The sequence below is a fragment of the Pterocles gutturalis genome, unplaced genomic scaffold (assembly GCF_000699245.1).
Source record: "Pterocles gutturalis isolate BGI_N339 unplaced genomic scaffold, ASM69924v1 scaffold30306, whole genome shotgun sequence".
NCBI lineage: Eukaryota > Metazoa > Chordata > Aves > Pterocliformes > Pteroclidae > Pterocles > Pterocles gutturalis.
In genome coordinates, this window is record NW_010103956.1 from 78,136 (window position 1) to 101,741 (window position 23,606).

At 38.7% G+C, this 23,606-nt stretch overlaps 1 protein-coding gene across 1 annotated transcript; it reads left to right on the plus strand.

Annotated features, from left to right (window-relative positions):
- The first annotated feature begins 363 nt into the window (after positions 1-363).
- Positions 364-22,443, plus strand: PEAK1 (pseudopodium-enriched atypical kinase 1). Its single transcript, XM_010086912.1, has 3 exons — positions 364-3,524; positions 13,731-13,927; positions 21,683-22,443. Exons 1-3 carry the CDS (start codon positions 364-366, stop codon positions 22,441-22,443), a joined length of 4,119 nt encoding a protein of 1,372 aa, XP_010085214.1.
- The last annotated feature ends 1,163 nt before the right edge of the window (positions 22,444-23,606 follow it).

The following is a 23,606-nucleotide window of genomic DNA, read 5'->3' on the forward strand; positions in this document are numbered from 1 at the left end:
TGCCATTTCTCTTTCTCTGCTTTCAGCAATACAAGGCTTAGCTGCCAAAGTTCTATTTCTTTATGTATGACAAGAATGATATTTGCAACTATTTTTGCATTTCAGTTACATAGTTTTGTAGATTTAGGTAAAAAGAGCTAAAACATCAGTAAAAGGCTACTTGCTTACTCTGTTCACAGTGTAGAAAATGTAAGTATAGTGGCCAGCCTGCTTTTTGCCCATTCTTATCCTCATTCTCTTTTGTGTTTCAGAATGATCGCTGCCCAAAACCGTAGCCATAGTAAGTGAAAAGCATGGAAACATATGGATGAAATTCTTACCGTGCACTGAACAGCACAGCATCAAGCACAAAGCTCTGGGAAAATGTCTGCTTGCAACACTTTCACTGAACACGTCTGGAAACCTGGTGAATGTAAGAACTGCTTCAAGCCCAAAAGCTTGCATCAGTTACCTCCAGTGTCTGAAAAAAAAACCCTCTCACATGGAAATCTGAAAACCAATGCAAACCAAAGTACCAGCCATCGTGGGAGAAATACAGGAAACTTCCGACCGCCTGTGGCAAAGAAACCCACGATAGCTGTGAAACCCACCATGATGGTAGTAGATGGGCAGGGTATATGCGGTGAGATCAGCACACCAGATCATTGTGAGAATAAACCTGTGCCTGCAGGCTGGAACCAAAACAAAGCTGTCCTGAACAAAAAACCACTGAACAATAATAATGAGGATGAAATTGAAGGTTATAGCCATGTTCATAGGCCTTATGGCAACAAGGATGGTGTAGGTAAAATACCCAATAACAATAATAACGGACTGACAGAAGTTCTGAAGGAGATTGCGGGTTTGGATACCACACCTCAGCTAAGTGGAAACGAAATGAACTCAAGAGAAACTTTCTTGGGAAGAATAAATAGCTGTTATAAAAGGTCATTAGAAAGAAAGATCCCTCCAAGCTGCATGATGGGTGGAATGAAGGATTCACACAGTAAGCACGTTATTCTGAGTGGAAGCACTGAAGTAATAAGCAATGAAGGTGGACGTTTCTGTTATCCAGAGTTCTCCAGCGGAGATGAAAGTGAGGATGACACGTTTTTTGGCAGCATGCAAGAAGAGCATGAGAGCTGGGATGAAAGTGATGAAGAGTTGCTAGCAATGGAAATTCGTATGAGGGGCCAACCTCGCTTTGCTAATTTTAGAGCTAACACCCTATCTCCTGTTCAGTTCTGTGTTGACAAAAAATGGAACACAGTGCCCCTTAGAAACAAGTCTCTCCAGCGGATCTGTGCAGTAGATTACGACGACAGTTACGATGAAATTTTAAATGGTTACGGGGAAGAGACTGTGATTCTTTATGGGCAAGAAAGTATGCAGAGCATGGCATCTTCTGATTCTACATCTCCTGATTCTTCTCTGACAGAAGAGTCTCGCTCTGGAACAACCAGCAGTTCTTCACAGAAGCTCTGTAATGGAGGGTTATCTCCCAGTACTCCTCAGGACCTCAAATTGATTGAACCAGAATATGAAAGTCTTTGTGATAATCAACAAGTGAAGGATGTGTCAAAAGCTCCCAAAAATCTTCCGAAAAGTCTAGAAACTCACAAGGCAGTCCTTGCACTTCGACTGGAAGAGAAGGATGGCAAAATTGCTGTGCAGACTGATAAGCAAGAGAATAAAAGTTCTTCAGATGTTGCTGGTCAGGCTGTAACTATAAATCTGGTGCCTGTGGAAGAGCAAGCTAAGCCTTACAGGGTGGTGAATATGGAACAACCAGTTTGCAAGCCATATACCATAGTAGATGTATCAGCTGCCATGACCAATGAATGTAAAGAGAATCAGACAGAAAACTCAGAAACCAAAAATACACCATCTAACCCCAGCTCACCAGTAACTCCAGGCACACCTATTACATCCTCTGCAGCATCACCCGTACGAGTAAATGCTAATCTGAAAAAATCCAGTGCAATCAGATATCAAGAAGTGTGGACTTCCAGTACTAGTCCAAGACAGAAGATACCTAAGGTGGAGTTAGTTGCAAACAGCTCAGGACCTTCTGTTCCTCCCAGGAAGACAAGCCACAAGTCAGCTCCCACTTCACCTACAGCTACAAACATTTCTTCAAAAACTATCCCAGTTAAGTCTCCCAATTTATCTGAGATAAAATTCAACAGTTACAATAATGCTGGCATGCCCCCTTTTCCTATTATCATTCATGATGAGCCCACTTACGCTAAGAGTTCCAAAAACGCTATTAAAGTTCCTATTGTAATCAATCCAAATGCATATGATAACCTGGCTATCTATAAAAGTTTTCTAGGGACCAGCGGAGAGCTGTCCATCAAAGATAAAACTACTAGTGTAATAAGCCACACATACGAAGAAATAGAAACAGAAAGCAAAATGACCGAAACCATAGGAAGCAAACCCAGTGAATTTCCCCAAGCGAAGGGGGTGACTAATAGTTCTGAATGCAGGCTGGGTTCTGTGGCTCAGAAGGTCCAAGAGTTTAATAGCTGCCTCAGTAAAAGTCAGATATCGCCACAGAGAAGTCAGAGTTCTGACCACAGCTCCCCACCAAGAGTTCAAAAGTCAACACAAGAGCCTGCAGCAAAAATAGACGTAACACCAGAGGCTTCTGTTGGCAGCAGCAGCAGAGAGAATGCAAGCACGGTGCTTTCACAGATTGTGGCTTCTATCCAGCCTCCACAGTCTCCTCCAGAAACTCCTCAGTCTGGACCCAAGTCCTGTAGCGTAGAAGAACTGTATTCCTTACCCCCTGATGCAGATGCTACTAAAACCACCCTGGTACGACCCAAATCTCTGTTTACGTCCCAGTCTGAAATAGAGTCATCCAAGACGGTGGAAAACACTGCCATTAAAATGCAAAAAGATTCACTTTCACAGCCAGTTGCCGCTCACTCTCCAAAGCCAGTGAGAGCCACCCCAAATGCCACAAGTCCCAAAACAGAGCAAGCACCGCCATTTCCTCCTCCACGCTCCACTTCTTCACCCTACCATGCAAGTAACTTGTTGCAAAGACATTTCAGCAATTGGACCAAACCAAACAGTCCCACCAGGTCAACAGAGGCTGAGTCAATCCTTCATTCAGAAGGTCGCCGGGCTGCTGATGCAAAACCCAAACGCTGGATATCATTTAAGAGCTTCTTCCGCCGCAGGAAAACTGATGACGAGGAAGACAAAGAGAAAGAAAGAGAGAAAGGAAAATTGGTGGGTCTTGATGGAACTGTTATACATATGCTACCCCCTCCTCCAGTTCAACGTCATCACTGGTTCAGTGAGGCAAAGTCAGACTCCAGTGAGAAGCCATCGATTGTTTTCATGTATAGATGTGAACCGGCACAAGGTGAACCAAAGGCTGACCATCCAAACAAGGGGGGAGTGGAGTCTGCTATCGCAGATGCACTAGCAAAAGACAAAGGAGAAACGCAGGAGAAGTCTCCAGAAAGCTCTGAGCAGACCATAGCAAGCCATTCGTCACCACCTCAGATTCCCAAGAAAATCCCCAGGTAATCTGCTCATCTTTTTTAGTCCTTTACTCAGTTGTGAACTGTCCTGTATATACTGCTGAAAATGCAAGAAATTAAGGGGTTTTATTACATTAACTGTAGTTTTTTAAAAGTGTATTTATTTTAATGAACTTAAAGCATATTTTTTAAAAATCTTTGCATCATATTGGATATCAGAGAAGATAAAAATTACTAGAAACAGTACCTGATATTTGGCGTTTGTATTGCAAGTTCACTGGGGTGTCCCAATAGCCACATTACATTGAATGAGAGACATTTTCCTGAATTTCTAGTTTAAGGAAGTGTTCTTATGTTATAGGAAACTAAAGAATTTCTGTGCAGAAATAGAAGGCAACAATTGAAAAGTATAGTATAAATTAAAAGATCAGTGACTCATAAAAGGTGGTGTGCTAATGTTATCTTACATACTCAGGAATACAAGAGATGCTAATTAACTTGATGCTATACCGCAACATCACTGCAGCACTCTCAAAATGAACCATGTAAAAAAGTAATAATAAAATTAGATTATCTGTGAAATAATCTATCTCCCTTTTGCAAGGCCTTTAGCAATGAATATACTTTGTCCCCTAACAGTATTGGATTCAGTAGAGCTGGTTGCTCCATTTCTGCCTGACAATTTTGTTCAGAGGTTTTATTTTTAATTTTTTAAAATCAGAATTTACTGAAATTATTTGTTGTTTCAATTTCTGTGAAAGTAGTTGGCCAGTAGATACTTATTTTACTCCTTTAAGCTCATGGTAGTTGAACATTTTAGGACTGTGTTGGTTTAAAGGTCTGTTCCCTTATCAATGGTACACATGCTTTCTTGGTTGTCTCTGAACACGAAGAACTGTGTTTATTTCCAGGTATGCACTGTTTTCAACATACCGCTGAGTTCCTACAGCTCATGACAGTGCATAACCTGAGAGGCCTCGAGACATGTTTCCATCAGTCACGTGGCCACAGTATACATTTCCCTGGGTACAGACCACAGCTGTCAATGGATTGGAATATGGCTTCCAACATTATTATACCAACCAATTCCAAAACAGCTTCAAACTTCCATTATTTAATTCATTATAACAACAACCTAGTGATAGGAAATGAAAAATTTTGGAAAGTTTGAGCTATATGCAAGCCTCAGAATATGTATCATGGCAGTGTTCTTTGTTTTTTCTATCTCTGTTGTCGGTACAAGGAAGTTGCAGTGATATTTCGTTAAAATGGTTTTAAAGTTGACTTTAAGTAACAGAAATTTCAGCATAAGCATAGTTTGACTTCACCATAAACTGGCTGCTGCTTGCCTTAAAGGAAAATAACTATGTCTTAAAGTAACCAAGAGTGACCATTTGCACCACGTGTAATTAAAGCGCTTCAGTCTCACGTCTTGGGAATACTGACATAGCATTCACATGATGAAGATCACGTCTACTTTTCAGACTGTTTGCTTTTTGTCAGACAGGGACAGCTTTGGGTTTTCTAATATAAGGTGTTGATAGGGTTAATCATAGTATGATGTAAAGCTGGTTTCTGTAGATTTACATTTGAAGTAACTGCCCCAAATACAAGATAGGATGGTCTCCAAAACCTTACTGTACTGTCTGTTTCTGCAGAGCTGGATGAACCACAATCTCAGGGTCAAGACTTTAATTTAAGAAAAAAAAAGATAAAAGTACATTAAAATTAACAAATGGGGTTAAAAAAAAATCCCAGTACAAATAGTGTGTGTGAGTTTCAGAAACATCAAGCACTTTCACAAACTATTAAAGTCAATAGGAGCTGTTAGCCTTCTGCGTCCCTGCAAGATGTACAGTGCCACAATCCGGGGGTGGGTGATGACAAAAGGGGTGTCCCTGTATTTTCAGGGCATATTACAGTTCAAGGCTGAAGAGAGTGGGGAATGTGCCCAGGGCTAGAATAACCCTTGATAGTGGTCTAGTCTCTCTAGACTTACCCTAAATTAAATGGGGAGAAGTAGGCAGCTTTAGAGAGCAAATTAAAGGACTGGAGAAGTTTGTGCTCTCAGCTTCCCTTCAGAGGAACCTATTTGTTCTGTTATCTCCAGGGGAACCTACAGAAAATGAGGTTGTACCAATTTTTTTTTTTTTTTTTTTGCATTATTACTGAGTACATTGCCATCAGGAGATTCATCTGCTCCCACCTCCATAGTGCCCCACTCTTGTGCTGGCAAGACGGTTCATGTGGTCGCCTGTGGTGAACCAGAAGGGGGAAGTAATGCCAGTGAAAAATCACTTTGCAGTTGTTTTTCAGGCAGATCGATTGGCTGATCTGACAGGGGAGCTGTCAGGCAGGAGAAGCTGCTGTCTCACTGGTAAAAGGGCAATCACAGGCTGTGGTCATGGTTGTCCTTTGTTCTTTGACTACCCTAGAGATGGTGCTGTTGCCTGGTTTATATTTTTGCACTATTACTGGAATGCCTTCTGCCCTTACTGTTGAAGGCAATTGGTCATTCTCTCCTATCTTGTTCACTTATTCCGAAAAGTATGTTTGCACTTCATTTTTCTGCAAGTCATGGTGATATTGGTTAAAACCATATCTCACACATTTTTCCCTAGTGAAAATTAGAATTTTCCAAATTTTAGAATTAGAATCTCTTCTCTCTAACAATATTGTTGTATGGTTTCTACAGATTTCAAAGAAAATACACTGAGAAATACATTGGGGGAACCCTGAACAGTTTATATCTTTATCCTTCAGTTCTTATGTTCAGTTACCTTGATGCAATTTGATATCTTAAGTTGTTTGGGGTTTTTACTTAATTTTTAATATTTTTAAAGAGACTGAGTGAAACTGTCTAGTGCCAAAAAATGAAGTTGATTTTGTTTAAGGGGTTTGGCTTTTGTTTTTTGTATTCCAGTAGATGAGAATCAGGGTTGTCAACTTTCTTTTTTTTGCACAAGCAGGAGACATAACAGACAATGCAATATCTGCATTAACTCTTCAGGTGTGTTAGTAGTTAGTGTTCAGGTTAGTGTTAATTTGGGCTAAAGTATGTGCAGGGAAAACATGTTTATAATCTTCAGTGAAGCTTGCAGAAGTTTAAAGGAAAACAAGACATGAAGATAGCAATCAATGAATGTGACACTTTTCTAACAACAGTAAGCTCACTGAAAAACCAAACCGATGACCTGGAAAATAAGATAAGCTTTAAAAATGTCAGATTACCAGGGGGTCTTGAATGCAAATTAAATGAAGATACAATATTTCCTTGCTTTGCAGTATAACATAGCTGCTAAAGATGGATAACATAACCACAAAACAGGGCTGAATGTATTTAAAGTTCAAGAAAGGTCAGTTTTGCCCTTTGAACAGCACTACAAATTACTCAGATCTTTGAAAAGCTGGAAACTATCTCTCTTATACAAAAGAACTTGGTGTTGTTTTATCCACGTGCTTGTTTCTTTCTGTTTGGCGCCAGGATGCACATATGATGGTTCAAAAGGAGCTAGCAAATACTAATGTATTTAATTTACCAAAAAATTGTAGATTGATTAATTTTTGCTAAAAATTAGCAGTCACATCAGTTTTATCACTAATTGGAATGAAAAGAGGGTGTTCTTAGAATGCAGCAGTTGTTCTCAGGCAAAACCTGAAACTGACATCTAAAAAGATAACATATTTCTGGCCTAATTCATTGTAAGGTGGTACAGCACACTGTGAAATCCACAGAGAAGTTTTAAAAAAAGATTCTTCAAAGGCTTTGTTATGTAGCAGATCAGGCTGTTGCTATTGGAATTTCACAAGATAAAGGTTTCTCTTCTTCATTAAGAGACCACTGCTTATACCCAGTAGCAACTCTTTAGATTGAGATGTTTCCTAAAATAAAACTGCAGCACAACCTTTTGATTCTTCCTTTCCTGTCTTCATAAACCACATCAGATCTGAACTAAAGCCTCATTCAGCACTGTTTTAGGTGGCAGTGCCGTTGTAAATCAAGGTACAACTGATTTGTGCCCGGCCCTTTCCATTTCAGTTACGTATTAAACTGAATAGTTTCCTTTCATTGCTACAGCTCAGCCATAACTTTCCTTTATAGGATCTCTGGGCCAGACTTGGATGAACTAAAGGTAAAACTGTAAGTTTACTGAAATACTTCCTTTGCGTAGTGAGGGCTGTATATTCATTCCATTCTGATTTAGATAAGAAAGCATTTATTGATAGCTAAAGTTGGGATTACCAATCTAAAATGATGGTAACTTTGTCAAAAGGATTTGAAAATCAGCTAATAAACCATAGAGATGACGACTGTTGTTCCATAGCTATGGAACATAACTATCCTGTTGTTATATCTTTCTTCCAAAAGGAGTGAAATGCTTATTATGTGCATGTGTGTGTATACACACACACACATGCATTTTAAAGATTTGTACTTTTCTTAAAAGCATGCTTCTCTATTGCAGTTACACACTACATCAGCACTTTGTGTTCTTTTAAGACTATTTTTTGTGAAAATAGCCCCTGGGCATTTCACTGGGCACTTCCACGGGCTTTATACTTATCGGAGGATGTAGATAGCAAAGCTTTTGGAAATGGCTTCTTATCCTTCAAATCTTACCCCAGCGGCACACTCATTGTACAATAGTTCACCTTGAGTAACTTCCAGCCAGATTGCTGCTCCTGAAATTAACCTAAAAGTTAGTGACAGATGAGAATCTTTTAGAAAATTGGCCAAAGACTTGCACGGTTCCTGCCTTACCATGGAAGCATTTCAGTAGTGTAAGCATCCCTCAAATGCTTTTTGTTGTGCTGATTGCCTTCAAGTTGTTGAGGACTGCTCACACTGTTTGCTTTAAGTTACAGTAAGCCAGCCGGTTTCCCAGGATCTGAGTTAGGAATGGCATTTCCATACACAGGCAATGGAGAAAGATCTTTTCAGTTGGGTGATTCAGATCACCAAGAGTTAAAGGCCCCAAATAGGTTATTTCTTAAGTGGTTTTTTTAGTAATTTCTGTTATGCCATTAACTGTTATTTAAGGAAAAAAAAATAGGTGACTGGGGATAGGGATGTGCCACAGTGCACATCATCTGTGGCCTGGGCTGAGAACCTGAGCAGTGCAGGGCGTGGAGCTTACATGTAGGCTCTCCTGATTCAGTGGGACAGGAGCCATGAAATTACTCTGAGTGCTCTGAATATCTAGAGGAATATTAATGTTGTAACACATTACTCGGTAAAAACAACTGGAATAATTGTTTTTCAAAACTGTAGCCATGTATTAAGATCAGGATCAAATCCAGACACAGGCAGGAATAACCACCACTGCCACATTCCACTTTCTTGTCAGTGATCCAATCCTACAGATTCCACAGCTGCTTCAGAAACTACTTGAGAACAAAACCTTTTAAATCACAGTAGGCCTCTGTTTAAAACAAACTCCTTTCCAGTTTAGAGGACCTCTTGTGTAAGTCTTAAGGTAAAGTTCTCACCTGAATCCAAAACCTTTTAAGTGTCACTTGCATAGGTTGGTGAGGAGAATTCAAGGATGTTGTAGCTGAAAAGAAAATTCTAGCTTGAGTGAAAAAAGGATAAATTCTGACCTGGGAAGTTCAGGTGGACTATGAACTCCCCCTTCTCCTCAAATCTATCTTGATTGGCTTTTGTCTAACTCAGCAAGGTTTATCTACCTTACTTAGCAGTGCTCAACATTGCTCTTAAAAGCATTAGCCATCTCTCTTATCCTGTTTCATCAATGAAAAACTTGTGAGATTTTTCTCTAGAACATCTCTGTGCTAACAGAATTTGAAATTATGCATGTTCATTAAGCAAGAACCTTGGTAACACTTCATATGAAAATTTGTAAACACTGAGGACTGTTAAAGAACCAAGTAGAAGGGATTTTACCATTTATTATTTTATAAATTTAGATTAAGAAATGGTAGATCATGTATTATTTTTCTTAACTCCTCTAATACAGTCTGTAAAATGGAAAGACTGAGAACTTAAAATGGATAAAGAAAAATGTCTGGTTTAATAATGCACAGTTAATCTGTGGAACTCATTGCCATTAAGTTTCACTGACACTAAAGAGCTTAGCAGGATGTCTTTACTGGATTATCAAATGTATTGCCTTTATCCACGCAAACATCGCATTATACAAGATTTCAAATATACATATGTAAATTCTCTTGCTTCAGGACTAAGCCAACTTCTAAATAATTAGAAATAAACTGCATGGCTTAGTTATTTCAGATCGTCCTTTGAGATGTTTCTTTCACTTCCCTTCACTTTCCTTTTCCACTTAAGAGTGGCTATTTCTGGCTAGTGGTGGTGCTGAGGAACTGAACTGCATGAGCCACTGGAATGTGTTTCCTGTCCCCATAACATAATGGGACTGAAACCTGGGCGCTGATCATCTTTGCTCAGTGTTTTGCGGAAATGCAGTGGTTTGTGTTCTGAGTAGAAGTTCCTATGTAAGGGGGCCTTTGACCGCCCTCAAGCCATTAACCTCTCTGCATTTCTCCTCAAGTATTATTCAGTCAATTTAGGCTTTATATCAGCTTTATTGTCTTAAAAGTGTAGGGCCTGAGGGCATCTCAAAGGGGCCTCTTTTGAACTAAATATAGCTACAAATTACACAGATATTTTTGTGTAAAACTGAGTCATCTTCCTTGTTGGGCACTCTCATCTCAAACTGTATGACTACCATTGATTACTGCTTTGCTGGTGTCCGCTCAGGGAGGAGATCAGAGTCTCAGCTGGGTCTGAGGCCACATCAGCTCTTCTCTGTGTTTCTGTCACTAATTTCTGCCACTTGGACTTAGGTGCTGCCTTACACAGAGCTGTATTCCCTCAGCTTGACCTCTAGATCTGACCTGAATTCAGGAATGCACTCTCAGAAACACTTCATATAAGTATGCTATTTTATCTCCCTTGTATTCATTACTGTTTATTAATCACTCTAATTGAGAAGATGTGCTCTGAATAGAGGAAAATACAGCTCACACAATAGCTATGATTCCACTGTCCTTACCAAAATTAACACACTATGCACAGGCTGCTTTCTGGATTCTCACTGTTCCCAAAAGACTGAGGCAAGTTAGACCACATCATCTTCTGGCTATCCTCCAAAAACTGTGAAGGAAGAGAGCCGGAAGGAAAGAGTTAGGGGCATTTGTCCCTGCAGGAAAAAAACCAAAACAAAATAAAACAAAAAACCCAAGCACTTTTAAAACAATCTTAAGCTTGTGCACATGTGAATGACAGGTACATGAATACATTATCTGAAGGACAGTCATTTTATGGCAAGTTTTTTTGCTGCATGTAATCTCAGCTTTTTAGGGAAACAAATGTGTTCTCTAAGTGCGGAGGGCTGCTCCCTCCATTAACTAAATAGTTCTTTAGTTTCAGCCACAGATGCAGAGTTCTTTAAGGCAATTCATTTCCTATGAAGTTTGTTTTTGAAATAAAAAAAGGGAAAAGAAAAAGGTTTGGACAGAGGAGGCTGCGCCCACTATGGTAAAAGCTAAATATGTGCTCTTATGCAAGGCATCAAAGAATCCATCCTGGCAAAATACCTATAAACATCCCAAATAAGGAGATAGCTTTCAATATTACTTGCTATCAACAAGCAGATACGAAGTTATCAGGCTTGAATGGTTCTAATCTCCGAGAATTGCTTGTTTATCAGCTGCTCTACTCTTCCCAAAAACTAGTAGTTTTAACTGTTTAGACAATGTAATGAAGCAAAAGCAATTTGGAATTTGGTTCTCGTAGCTTACTGAGTGACGATGTTTTTTCCCCTTTTGTTCCTTTTATGTTCTGTGGGCGCTGATTATGGGTTGGCATTTTGCTCGTTGAGTCACTGCACTGCGTATGTAGGCTTGATCTCTCTGTCTTTACTGTTAAGCTACAGGGAAGCATTTCCCCACAGATTTCATGGCCTTATATCTAATTGCTGTTATTTAAAATGTGTTAGATTCAGACACTAGAACTGGTTGTAATGCAGAGCTGAGATATTCACTTAGTTTTAAGAGTAGGTTAGTCCAAGTTCTTAACTCCTCTTGAAATTTGAACCTGCTTTTCCTTAACTAATTAACATGACTAAGACCATAGTTGTCATACCAAAAGAGTGATGTAGCAGACTGAACTGTTTTCCATCCACGAAGGGAGTGGAAGAGTTAAGAAGGCAGGGCTGTAACTCACTGGTTTCCTGGGGCACTTTGGCAAGTCCTGGGACCAACCCCCGAAGGTAAACATGAAGGTGCAGTAGGTGTATCACTCTGTGCAGAGTTCAGCCCTGTTGCTTACAGCTTGCACAACTTGTAGCACATCAGAACACTGTGGAATCAATGGCTCGCCAGAGTTTCAAGACATGATTAAAAGACTCAAGAAGGCCCTGAAAGAATTTCCTTTAATGGGGAATTGTGTGAGTGAGTACAGTGGGTGAGTTGGTATTTTTTTCTTTCTTCCTTTCTAGCTGTTGGTTTACTTTGGCAAAATGCTTCTGAGCTTAGGTTTAGCGTATGAGCTTGCATGTATCTGGTTTGGAGAATGAGTCTGTTCTGTACCTCACCAATAGATACTAAAAAATCACTTTAAGATATGATAATTCCTGGTTTGTGGCAATGACAGAACTCTAAAGCTGCTGGAAACTTACTTCTTAAAGAAAACATTTGTATTGAGGAATGCAGGTACATATATGATTTACAACAACTACAAGTCTTTAATTTCTCATCATCTTGAGAGCCTTGTTAACTGCTTTAATTTTATGTGTGCTTTACTCTGAAATTATATTAGGTTAACTCTTTAATATGGATATATATACGGCCCATGGAATGTTCCTCACACCATTCCTATGCATGGTACTAAAAATGAACAAAAAAGTGTATGCTGATTGAAGATTATATCTTTTTGAACTTATGCTATTTTTTTCTCTTTTACTAACAAGTTCTAATGAGTATTGTTTGTATCAGCCTGCAGTTAAAATTCATGAGTCTTGGTAGAAACAGCATGTGCTGCGCACTGCACCATACATGGAGTCTTGTGATATGCAAAGCATTGGCATGTTTTAATCTTTGTAGTCTGGGATTACTAGAAGATTGTGTACCGTGATTTTCAGTATTGTAGCTTTGGCATAGAGAGACGTTTGCCTATAATTTATGTTAATTCTTTTGAGGATATAACTTCTCTTTCCACTATAAGGATTTGAATTATGGAAACTACATAATTTTTCTCTTCTTCGGAAGTTATATTAAGTTTTAAATCTTTACCACAGAAATTAAATATCTGTATGATGTGGTGATCATCTTTTGAAGGAAGTTCTTATCCCTTATGGAAGTCAAAAGTACTTAAAATTCTTGCTGTTCTATTTGCTGAAATAATGACAGCTAGTGAACGCTCTTAAAATCTGGCCTATAACGAGTATTTGTTTTTGTGAGAGAGCATAAAGGTAAGACATATTTTTAACATGTGGCATATTATTGAAAATTGCTCTATGTTTTCAGTAGGATTGGCGTTTTATGAATAAACCTGAACGTCATATATATATATATATATAAAATCTATGGAAACTGATTTAATCCATGATTTTCACAGCTTTGTACTATAAGTCATCACAGTTTTTTTAAAACTTCATAGTGAAGAGTGAGCACAGAGGAGTGTCTTCTTGGCCTTTTGCAATTGGCCTAATGCAGAAGGATTTTAATCCTGGAGAATTTTATATGGGAAACAGATTACTTGCTTAGATGAGCTACTGGTCTGTTTCCCAAGGTGTCACTTCCCAAAATCCTATCACTATATGAAAATGTATCATTAAAATTTTATGCATATATTAAGACTTAACAGTCCCTCTGCTATACCTTGGTATCTTTGATTAAAGCAAAATTATTCTTATTGGCAAAAAGCACCTTAAACTCTGCTGCTGTTCTATGAGTCCTGCACATGTTATGCAGAATCATGCCTGCATACATATGTTGATTGTAGTCAGCTGTAAAACACTTTATTATCCCTTTTGTATGAAAGACATTAACTACTACACGTTACCATTTCAGTCAAAAGTTTTTTTCTTCTTGGTAAGGAAAATAAATATAGTAGAAAGTTGTTCTTAAAAAAAGGAGGGCGAAAGGAGCTTTTTTTGTTTACCAGTTCGTTCCCTTTCCTGAAGATATTTAATGCAAAGTGTGGTATGTTGCCAGTAGGATCTAGTAGCTTTGGTCTCCAGGTGATTTTTCTCTTGTTTGTTTCAGTCAAGTGCCTGATGATCCAACACTGGAGGATTTATCCCCTCGTGTTCCTAGAGCCGTGTTTGTGAAGCAGGACAATGGTGGCAGTGCCTCGGTCATACCAGTATCATCTGTCCGTGTCCCACAGGGGGAGGAAGAAAAGGAAGAAGCTCCACATTCTCCGGACTTAAATCCTTGCAGTGCTACATACAGCAATTTAGGTAAGTGTATTCTTGTAGAAGAAAATTTAAATTAGATCAGATTTTGGACACCTTTCCAGGCTGTGAAGAACCTTGTCTTCTGAACAACTCAGTACACTTTCATAAGGTTAGTTTTTAGAGACAAACTTTTTAATATGTAATTTATAGAGAATAAAATTATATTGTCTCATTGTGAGATACACAACCAAGAAAGCAAAGATTCAACAAACTCAAAGGTTTTCTTTCCTGTAACTTTGAAACTATCTTTTAATTGTCCATAATGATAAACATATCAAATACTTTTAAAATACACATTGTTTTACCTATTTGGAGGAATTTTTATCGAAGAGGTTTAAAATACAGAGCAAATTTTTTTAGAAACAACAAGTGATTTCAATATTTTTCCAAACTTCAGCAAACAATAGGACTTCTTATTTTAGAGCATCAATAACTGCCAAAATATTTGTAGTTAATCTTTGGTTGACTAAAACCTTTTTTATCCTGCTCTGAGAGTTTACTTCTGCTCCTTCAGAGAAGTTTAAGATGTGAATTTCCTGAAGGTACTGCACAGCCTACTCAGCTGTCAGTGAACTCCTGACTCATATTTTCTCTGGAAGATAAGCAAGACAAATAAGCATCTCCCGATATATAGTATCAATCTTACCAGCCTCATTCTCTAAAACATTTTGATTTGAAGTTCTGTGAATTTAGGAATACCTGTAGCCAGATTTTTTAGAAGAAGAAAAATCTCTCATTTGTTTACATTCAAGAATATCTGACTACATGTTTTTCAGTAAGGCTCCAATCCTGTAAGCATACCAACTTATTAAGGATTTGGACAGGAGTAAACCAACTGCACTGAGATAGCTCACAAGTACGGGGGTTTGGCATGTCCACATAGGTTTGAGGGATCAAGGACTAAATTTTAAACCCATAGGTGCCTTAGACATTCCTTAGACATTTAGCGATAATGTTGCAATTTTTTGCTTAAATGTGAATTAGTGGCGAACATTAGTGTGTCCTGCTAATGAAACATTATTTAGGTATTGTTTATAAAGCATAAAGGGAAAATATCCTGCCCATGCATGATACTAACCCCTACCAAAAAATTGTAACTTCAAGGAGGAAAACTAAAATTTCTATTTTTATAGTGGAATTATTCAAAGATGTAATTAATTATTTTCAATTCATTGAGACATACAGATATATCAGTATCTATATATTTTCTATATTTAGAACATAGCTATATTACAGATAGAATCCAGGCAGTAGATTTAGATACATTAAAACTATTTATGGCATGGTTAGCCCATGTTCCTAACCAGACTGACATATAAAAGGATTAAGCTAAAGCATCATTTAATGTATGAAATATCACTTATTCCTCATGGTGAGAATGCTGTGTTTTAGCCAGAGTGCTCATACAGTCAAGGGATTACTTGCATTTCATAGCCAAAGTAATGATATTGTGAATAGTCTGTTTAAATCTTTGCTCAATTTAGCTCAGTTTTCTTATGCAAGATGGCAACTTGATGGCAACTGCTTCATCGTACAGAGGTAGATGTTCTGTCCGTAGACCTCTCTAATTCCTGCAGCAATTCACAAACTGGAAGTAGTAGACTCATGGGAAATGTAATAAAATACCATTAAACACTGGAACAGGTTGCAGAGAAGAGTCGTGGAATCTCCGTCTGTGGAGATACACAAAACCCAACTGGACATAGTCCTGGACAGCTTGCTCCAGCTGACCCTGCCCAAGCAGGGAAGGTTGGACTTGACCACCTCAACAGGTCTCTTCCAACCTAAACGCTTCTGTGATTCTGTGATCACTTCCATCAGTCCTTGTTTTTGTCAGCATTGTTCCTGTGTGTGAATGCTCTTTTGTAAAACCCTATAAAACTGAACCCTTAGCATTTTATGTAAAATCTTCTCCTCATCCGTGGGTCACTTTCAGATTTGCTTTTACCAAAGTAAATTTTAGGTATGAAGGAGTTAAATTAACTTTTAGGCTTGACTTGGTCTGTCTTGGCAAGCTTACTGCTTATTGTTAAGAGCAATGCAGCCCTAAATGGCACTGAGCTCTCTGGCTGCCGTTCAAACTTTTTTCTGGTTTACTTGAGCAACCTCACTTTCTAATTCAGATAGCTATCAAGAGATTACTAGGAATATAGAATAATCCCTACTTGCTTTCACATCTTACATCACCTGAGCAACAAAATAATAGATTTTGTAGAATTAACAAATATTGGTGTGTGTAACTGAAAGGATAATACGGGAATATGGAATGTAAATAAGTTACATTTGACTCCTGCTTCAACTACAATTGCATCTCCAGTTACCTTTTCATAGCTACACACTACAGTTGAGAAGCAGATAATACTATGTCCTTGTGAAATTTTATGATCAGAAATAATGGCAAGCTGTAGTCAATTTTCATCTGCAGTCAGGTAGCAGCTTATATCAGGTCCCCCCCCAAATATATTTGGGTTTGGCCTTCCCTGTTCTCCCAGGAGTTGTCCTATCATCAGTTTATGTCCTGACCGCAAGAACTGTAAGGGTGCCTGCAATTATTTGTCAGGAACCAAATTGCAGATGCAAAATTTTATAATAGCTCAATTTTACATGTTAGATGAAATAACAAATACACCCTAGCCCTAGAATATAGGCTGTATTTGTTATTTCATCTAACATGTAAAATCTTACATCTAGAAATTAAAAAATACAGGCAAGCCTTACAAGATAGAGGATTCTCCTCTGGGAATCAGATACAACATAAAAGGCTTGGGGCTTTTAGGAAACCTGAGCTCCCACCATGATGATAGAATTAAAAAGCCCGGGATGTGTGTATAAACTGGAGGAAACTTCAATAGGAGCAGAGTAGTTATGTGTATCTCATTTTTACCCTGCAAATGCCATGGCCGTAGTCAAGCCCTGGTAACCACGGTTTAGGAAGAATGTTTAAAAAAGAAATTGTACAGGCTCTAAAGAAAAGCTTTGACAATGCTTAGTATTGTGACAGGCACTTTATAGTGACTAAGTCAAGAAGCTGAATCTCTTCAGATTATCAAAGAAACAGAGTCTGACTTGGTCATGGCGTGGATGCTCATGTGGTGAGCAGAACTGTGATGAGGAATACCTTGGGTATCAGCAGTCAACAGTTTTAACAAAATCCAGTGGCTGCCACTTGAATCTAGATGCAGAAACAAATGTTCAAATGTGTAAGGCAGGGCCTGGATGTTTCTTTTTTGAGGTGTGCCCTTATTCTAGCAGAAGTTCATTCAGGTAAACCCTGTAGCTTATGATAAGGAAGACAATAGACTAGATTATTAAAATCCTTTCCTTTCCTTTACAAATCTTTACATTTTTCTATCTTTGAATTTTGGGGTAAATTGACTTGATTGAATTTGCATCACTGTAAGTAGACTGAGATATTCTCAATAGACTCAGGATAGTATTTCTATCATTTAAAAAAGAATAGGTTACTTTATTATCAGCTATTTTTCCCCTTACAGTTACAGAAAAGGTGAAAAAAGGAGACTAAGTTTCTAGGTTTTGTGATTGCTGATACTGGAAAAAATCCCAAATCCCAGCACCTGCCATGGAGCATTGCCTCAGTCAGTAATTAGACCAGGGCAGTGTGCTTTAGCCCGGCTCCAAGTAAGGTAACAAAATCATTGCTGACTAAAGGTGACAGTTCAGTGACAGACAGTGATTACAGTATCAGGCTGATGCATCTTGTATCATATGTAATTAGTACAGATAATATCTTTAACATGGTGTGATGGAGGGCTGGCAGCAAGACCTGACAAGTCACCAAGGCAGACAAGCTGTTGCAGCTGAGGTTTTTATTTCCCTTGTACCTGCAGCCCATCTTACTGTAGTTCTGTGCACAGTCTCAAACTATGGGTGAGAAACTGGAGGTGCATCATGAACGTTAGTTAACAAGTGTTAGTTTTCCTTTCTGTTATATTATCATTCTGGTAAGATTTTTATCTATTAAATTAATGCTAAATGTGTAAACAACTGGGTATAATACAGGATTAACAATCACATTTGTGTAAATCTGTGTACTGACTAATTGTATACAATAGTATTGTACATGTACTGCATTTGTTGACATTGGGGCTGTGGAGCATGCTGGTTGCTTTGCAGTGGTTGGAAGATACTTTTACACATTTGTGGGTTCTTATGGTTTGGTTGTTTATATCAGTCAGGATAAGAGTTATTAAGGAGTTATGCATTTTGTACTGGTACTAAAGATCAGTGTCATTGGTCTGCTACTTATACAGAGAAATCTTTTCCAGGTTCTGGATTATAATAAAAATGCAGATTGCAAAGGATCATTCATAGCCAACTACAAGGCGGGGGAAAAAGTACTAGGACAAGAGTAGAGGGGGGGAATTTGTACAGTGGAGGTGGCCAACCTGTGGATTTTACTTGGTGAATACTTTAATCAGCCTTTATAACAGGACTTTGTAACATGAAATGGCTATGTGCAGTGGGTAAGGAAATTATGGGTTTTAAGCATGCAAGGGAAGAAGGAAATGACAGGCAGGAAAAAGAAGCAAATCTGCTGCCAATACTTGTATGCAAAAGAACATTATTCTGCTTTTGACAGGGATAACATTTAAGACAACCTTTTCCTTGCTAGACAATGCATTTATAAAAATATGGGACATGCAGAACTATGCCATGCTTGGGGTAAAGCTGGAGAGACTAGCCTAATGGGCATGAAAGAAATACACAGCATTAAGAACTCAGCATAAAAACAGTCCAGATATGCAGCTTTTCAGACACGTAATACAGATGGATAGATTTCAAAATGGAAAATTTGTTCTTGTGGGGAGAAACTATACTGTAACATGACATGTTTTACAGCCTCATTTTTCTCAGCTGAGAATACTTGAAAAAGTAACTTCATAATGACTTGTACATGCAGTTCTCTGGATCCTGCCACCCCCACCAGACATCTGCAAAGACAACTTCAGATTGTGAAAACCTTTTTCAATTCTGTTTTGATGTTGCAGTTCCAATAGCTATGCAAAAGCAACGCCTAGCAAAAGCAATGGCACCACTTTTCTGTATGAATGGCTTTTGGAGGACAGAGCCATTAAGGCAGACAGAAAATAAGAGAATCAAAAAGAAATGCTGTTATAAATCTTACCTTCCTTGGAGAAGGCTTCTGCTGCTACTGCCTGAGATGTGCATCTTGCTCTAATTAGTTTTTTTGCTGTTTCCCTCTAGCATCTGTGCAGTCCTTGGATTAGCAAGTCACACAAGAACACGTATGTAGAAACTGCCTTCTGGAAGAACAGCCTTTCTCAAAATGTTAGGCTGTTTTAGCATAGTGGGGAAGAGGGTAAGAATGAGAAAACAGACAAGTGATCTTTAACACAGAATGTTGCCGGGGGGAGAGGTACATTGGTCATTGATTTTGTAAGAGTAAGCAATCATGGAAGACGTGTTTGGATGAGTAAGAAAACTGGATACAGAGTAGAAATGAACTTGTGTCAGGATTATGCAAAAGACTGTGGCATCTGGATGTGTGTCTGGCATGCAGATACCAATTCTGCTTTTGACTCTAAATCATGTCACTCTTCGTCTCCGCACAGGTACCTGATAGAGTTCCTGTACTGCTCAGCTGGCACCAGTGTTACGTGCTGCAGCATACCACATGGTGGGAGGAAGAGCTGCTAGTGTAGAGCATGCTCCCTGCAACACCAAGATTGGAAAGGAGCAGTAGAGGGTTCCCTGAGTTATGTTTTTCTAAGCAACTTTGACAATTATTTGAGAGAAGTATGCAGGGATTCTCCAATATTTCTAGCCTTTGAACATCTTTGCTTTGTGGTAGCTAAAAAGTGATGACCCAGGGGAGTAGTCCTACGCAATCTTCCCTGATGATCAGTCATGTACAAAGCTAATAGAATTTCCTGCTCAAAATTCAGGTTTTTAAACATTGGAATATCCAAGCTTATCACTAAATCTACAAGGTCTTCTGAGGGTTTCTTGAGTTTAAACAAAAGATAGAGATACAATTTCCATTTGTGAGGTCGTCTCCTGGGAATGACTGAAAAGATAATGACTGTTAAGAATTCAAGAGGCGAGGCAATGCTATTCCATTTGTGGATACATTTAAAAATACAGTCCTCTCTGATCTTCTGAAATTAGGAAGTCCTTTTCATCATTCAAACCCAGCGTTCCAGGTTTTTATGCATCCTGGCCTAGAAACTAGGTTCTGTAGTATTCATAAAAACTGTACCAACTTATCTTAAAGTGTAAAGGAAGCTATCTTTTTTCCCCTTTCATAGACTGCAAAATCATTTATTATTAATTATGGACCAAAGTGATGTAATTCAACTCTGAATCTGACATCCCCCCAGTTTGGTTCAGTGCTCCAGTTCAGTCTGCTCTTCACAAGGATTCAGCACATATTATAAATAGTCGTAGTGTCTTTCTACGTGCTGTTCCCTTATTAGAAAAGATGCTCAGCTGCAATTATATAGAGCATCCCTTTCATGTTCGCTGTGTTGCAACTGTAAAAATTGGCTTCCTACCTTACCATGATAGTCAATGAACCTCACAGGAGTAGTAGAAAAATTATAAAATAATTTTTCTGAAAATAGCTGTTGATTATTAAGACTGGAAAAATCTCATTTTGATGAGTAACAACTGTTTAATTGTCCCAGAGCAGCGAGTTGGTCATTTGTATTGTCTGTTTATTGGTTTTTTATTCTGTCATATTATTGTAATGTATTTATTCTTCATTTCCAAGGATTCCAGCAGTTATAAAATGTAATTGTTCTCTGTAATAGCCATCCAAAACACATGACAGGAAGTTTGTCTTCCCTAGAAACACACAGATATTTGAAACCAGTCTGTCAGTGGAAATCCCACACTTTCATGTATGTAACCTGCTGTTTGGAATCTCTTGACTGAATCTGGGCCAGGTTATCTATGAACATAATATTGCCAACAAAGGTACTCATGGCAAGTGAGTTAAGGGAAATGGGTAGGAGAAGGTATGGTTGAGGGGAGGGATTGCGAATTTTAAATTGTAGGGCAAAACAGATGTTTTTGTATTCTCAAAATATGATCCTACTCTCATTGAAAGCAGTGGCAACACACTTGTCATCTTGAGTGAAAGTTGGCTTAACTTCCTTGTTTTCACCTCATGGATCTGCTAGGGCAATCCTGACTTTCCAACTGTGACCAGTATCTCAATTACAATTTGTGTCTGAAGTTTTCTAGTTTACATTCTGAAAGACTGCTTTCAGCCTCTTTTGCACATTTCAAATCCAAGTGATCCCAAGTGCTTTGCAGACTATTATGAGGATATATTAGAAAAGATCACCTCACCTGCCAGAGAAATGCACCTCTCAAAGCAACAGTACATGGCACCACTTAGCAGCATCCGCCCCTACTTTTAGCACGTTTGCATAGGAAGTAAGGAATACTATTCTAGACAATTGACTGCAGAAGGAATTACAGGAGGCTGCATATAATTACTGAAATTGACTTTTGGTTTTTGCTTGCACTTTTTGTCATTAATCCCACATGACGTAAAATGCCAGTAATGCTAGCGCTGACACACGATGCTGATTTGGTCAGTTTGCTTTCTAATTAGTTAATCTTTTCAGATATGTATTTAGGTTTTCTTCCAGTATTGGTGGGGTCCTAGTCATCTTTTTTTTTCTTCCTTAAACTTATTTGCAGAGTGCAAATATGAGCAGCAGATGCAAAGTACTTTAATCTCCTATTACTATTCTTATTACACAGGACAGTCTAGAGCGGCCATGATACCTCCGAAACAGCCAAGGCAGCCAAAGGGAGCTTTGGATGATGCCATTGCCTTTGGAGGACTAGTAGACCAGGAAACAATTAACTTACAGCCAACACCGCCTCCACTGCCAAAGAAAACAATTTTGAGAGCTAACACAGAGCCGACTCCCAGAGATCTCCAGAAGCAGGCTCTGGAGAACAACCTGTGCATTATGGCCAATCCCACCTATGACATTGACACCAACTGGGAAGCAAGCAGTGCCTGCTCCTCGGTCAGCCTGGAGCTCAAGGTGCTGGACAACGAGTCGGGGGATTCCTTGGACAGGCCTACAGAAAAACTAAGGGCAACCACCTCGGCAACTAACAGTGTTTCCAGCCTAACCACTATCAGTATTAAGGACCGGTGTTCTAATAGCATGGAGTCTCTGACAGGGAGACGCATCTCACAGACTAAGCAGGGCAAAGGTGTCCAGAAGCCACAAAGGCAAGCACTTTATCGAGGAATTGAAAACCGAGAAGAGGTGGTAGGTAAAATCCGAAGCCTTCATGCCGATTCACTGAAGAAGCTGGCACTCAAATGTGAAGACTTGTTCATGGCCGGACAAAAAGACCAGCTGCGATTCGGGGTGGACAGCTGGTCGGATTTCAGGCTAACCAGTGACAAGCCGTGCTGTGAGGCAGGCGATGCCGTGTACTACCCAGCTTCTTATGCAAAAGATCCTCTCAACAATTATGCAGTCAAGGTAAGAGGGGCTTGAAAAATGGTAACCTTAGACATCAGTGACAAAACTTAACAACAATAACCATAATGTGCAATACACTCAGTAGTAACAGGTCCTACAAACAGGCAGCACAGTGTGAAAAGTAAGATTCCCAAGATACAGGCTCTTCCTTCTATCAAGAACCGTGTGTGGCATTTGTATCTGCTGTTTAAGTTTCATCTAATTTTATGGTTACTCCAAAATCATTAAAACAAAATCAACACAACTCGGTCTTTACCATGGTCATTGTTGAATGAAATTCTGAAGAAAAAGCTGTATTATTTTAACATTTGTCGGCAGTTTTTTTGGAAACTTAGAATAACAAAATCCTTTGGTTCATCTACATGCAGAGGATACTAAACAATCACTCTTAATTAGGAAAGATTTCAAAGATTTCCATTTTCTGAGCTGTGTAATCTTAAATTCTAGGCTTTATATACCTTTATGTTCCCATCCAAGGTCTCATATTTTCAGCAGTGTTCATTACCAGCCTTTCAAAAGCTCTGTCTAACCATCAGTGTTGCCTTATAAGCTATACTAAAAAAAAGCAGAACTTGTCAGTATTGATTTTGTGGCCTTTTACTAAACAACTGATTTGTGCCTAGTTTATTCTTCAGGTAACACATAAAAGAAATAAGATGTTCTAGATTTACTGCTATACATTAATGAATAGTTGGCAGCTATCTCACTAGATGTTGTTACTTTATGGACTTTTCTATAGGTAATTCTTTCTGAGCACTGTATCTCTGAAGTTCTCAGTGTTTATCTGGTAGGATGATAGTGAGGACAGCTGAGACTCAGCTCTGTCAGGCTTCCTGTGTGACCTTGAGCAAATGACTGAACTTCTGACTCCTCCTTGTTGAAACTGAGATAAAACATTTATTACCCAACCCACGAGTGTGAGGCCTAATCAATTATTCCTAATAGAGCACGTTGACATTCTCAGAAGGGTGGTGCTTTACAGGAACAAAATGTTGTTAACCACTCCTGCATGATTGTTTGCAAGAAAGATGTAAAAAAATAAAAGGTAAGATTGTTGCAACTGATATGCCTTTCTGAAACTTGAAAAGGCATCTTTTTAAGGCAGATTTGTGGGTATAACCATTTATATTTCTTTAGTTATCAAGGACCTCTTTTTGAAAAGATGTGAAATGAAATAT

Excerpts from the sequence above, each read along its gene's own strand:
- PEAK1 (XM_010086912.1), top strand. The coding sequence starts at position 364 with ATGTCTGCTTGCAACACTTTCACTGAACACGTCTGGAAACCTGGTGAA. Across the intron at positions 3,525-13,730 it reads ATTCCCAAGAAAATCCCCAG|TCAAGTGCCTGATGATCCAA; the intron begins GTAATCTGCTCA and ends TGTTTGTTTCAG. Across the intron at positions 13,928-21,682 it reads TGCTACATACAGCAATTTAG|GACAGTCTAGAGCGGCCATG; the intron begins GTAAGTGTATTC and ends CTTATTACACAG.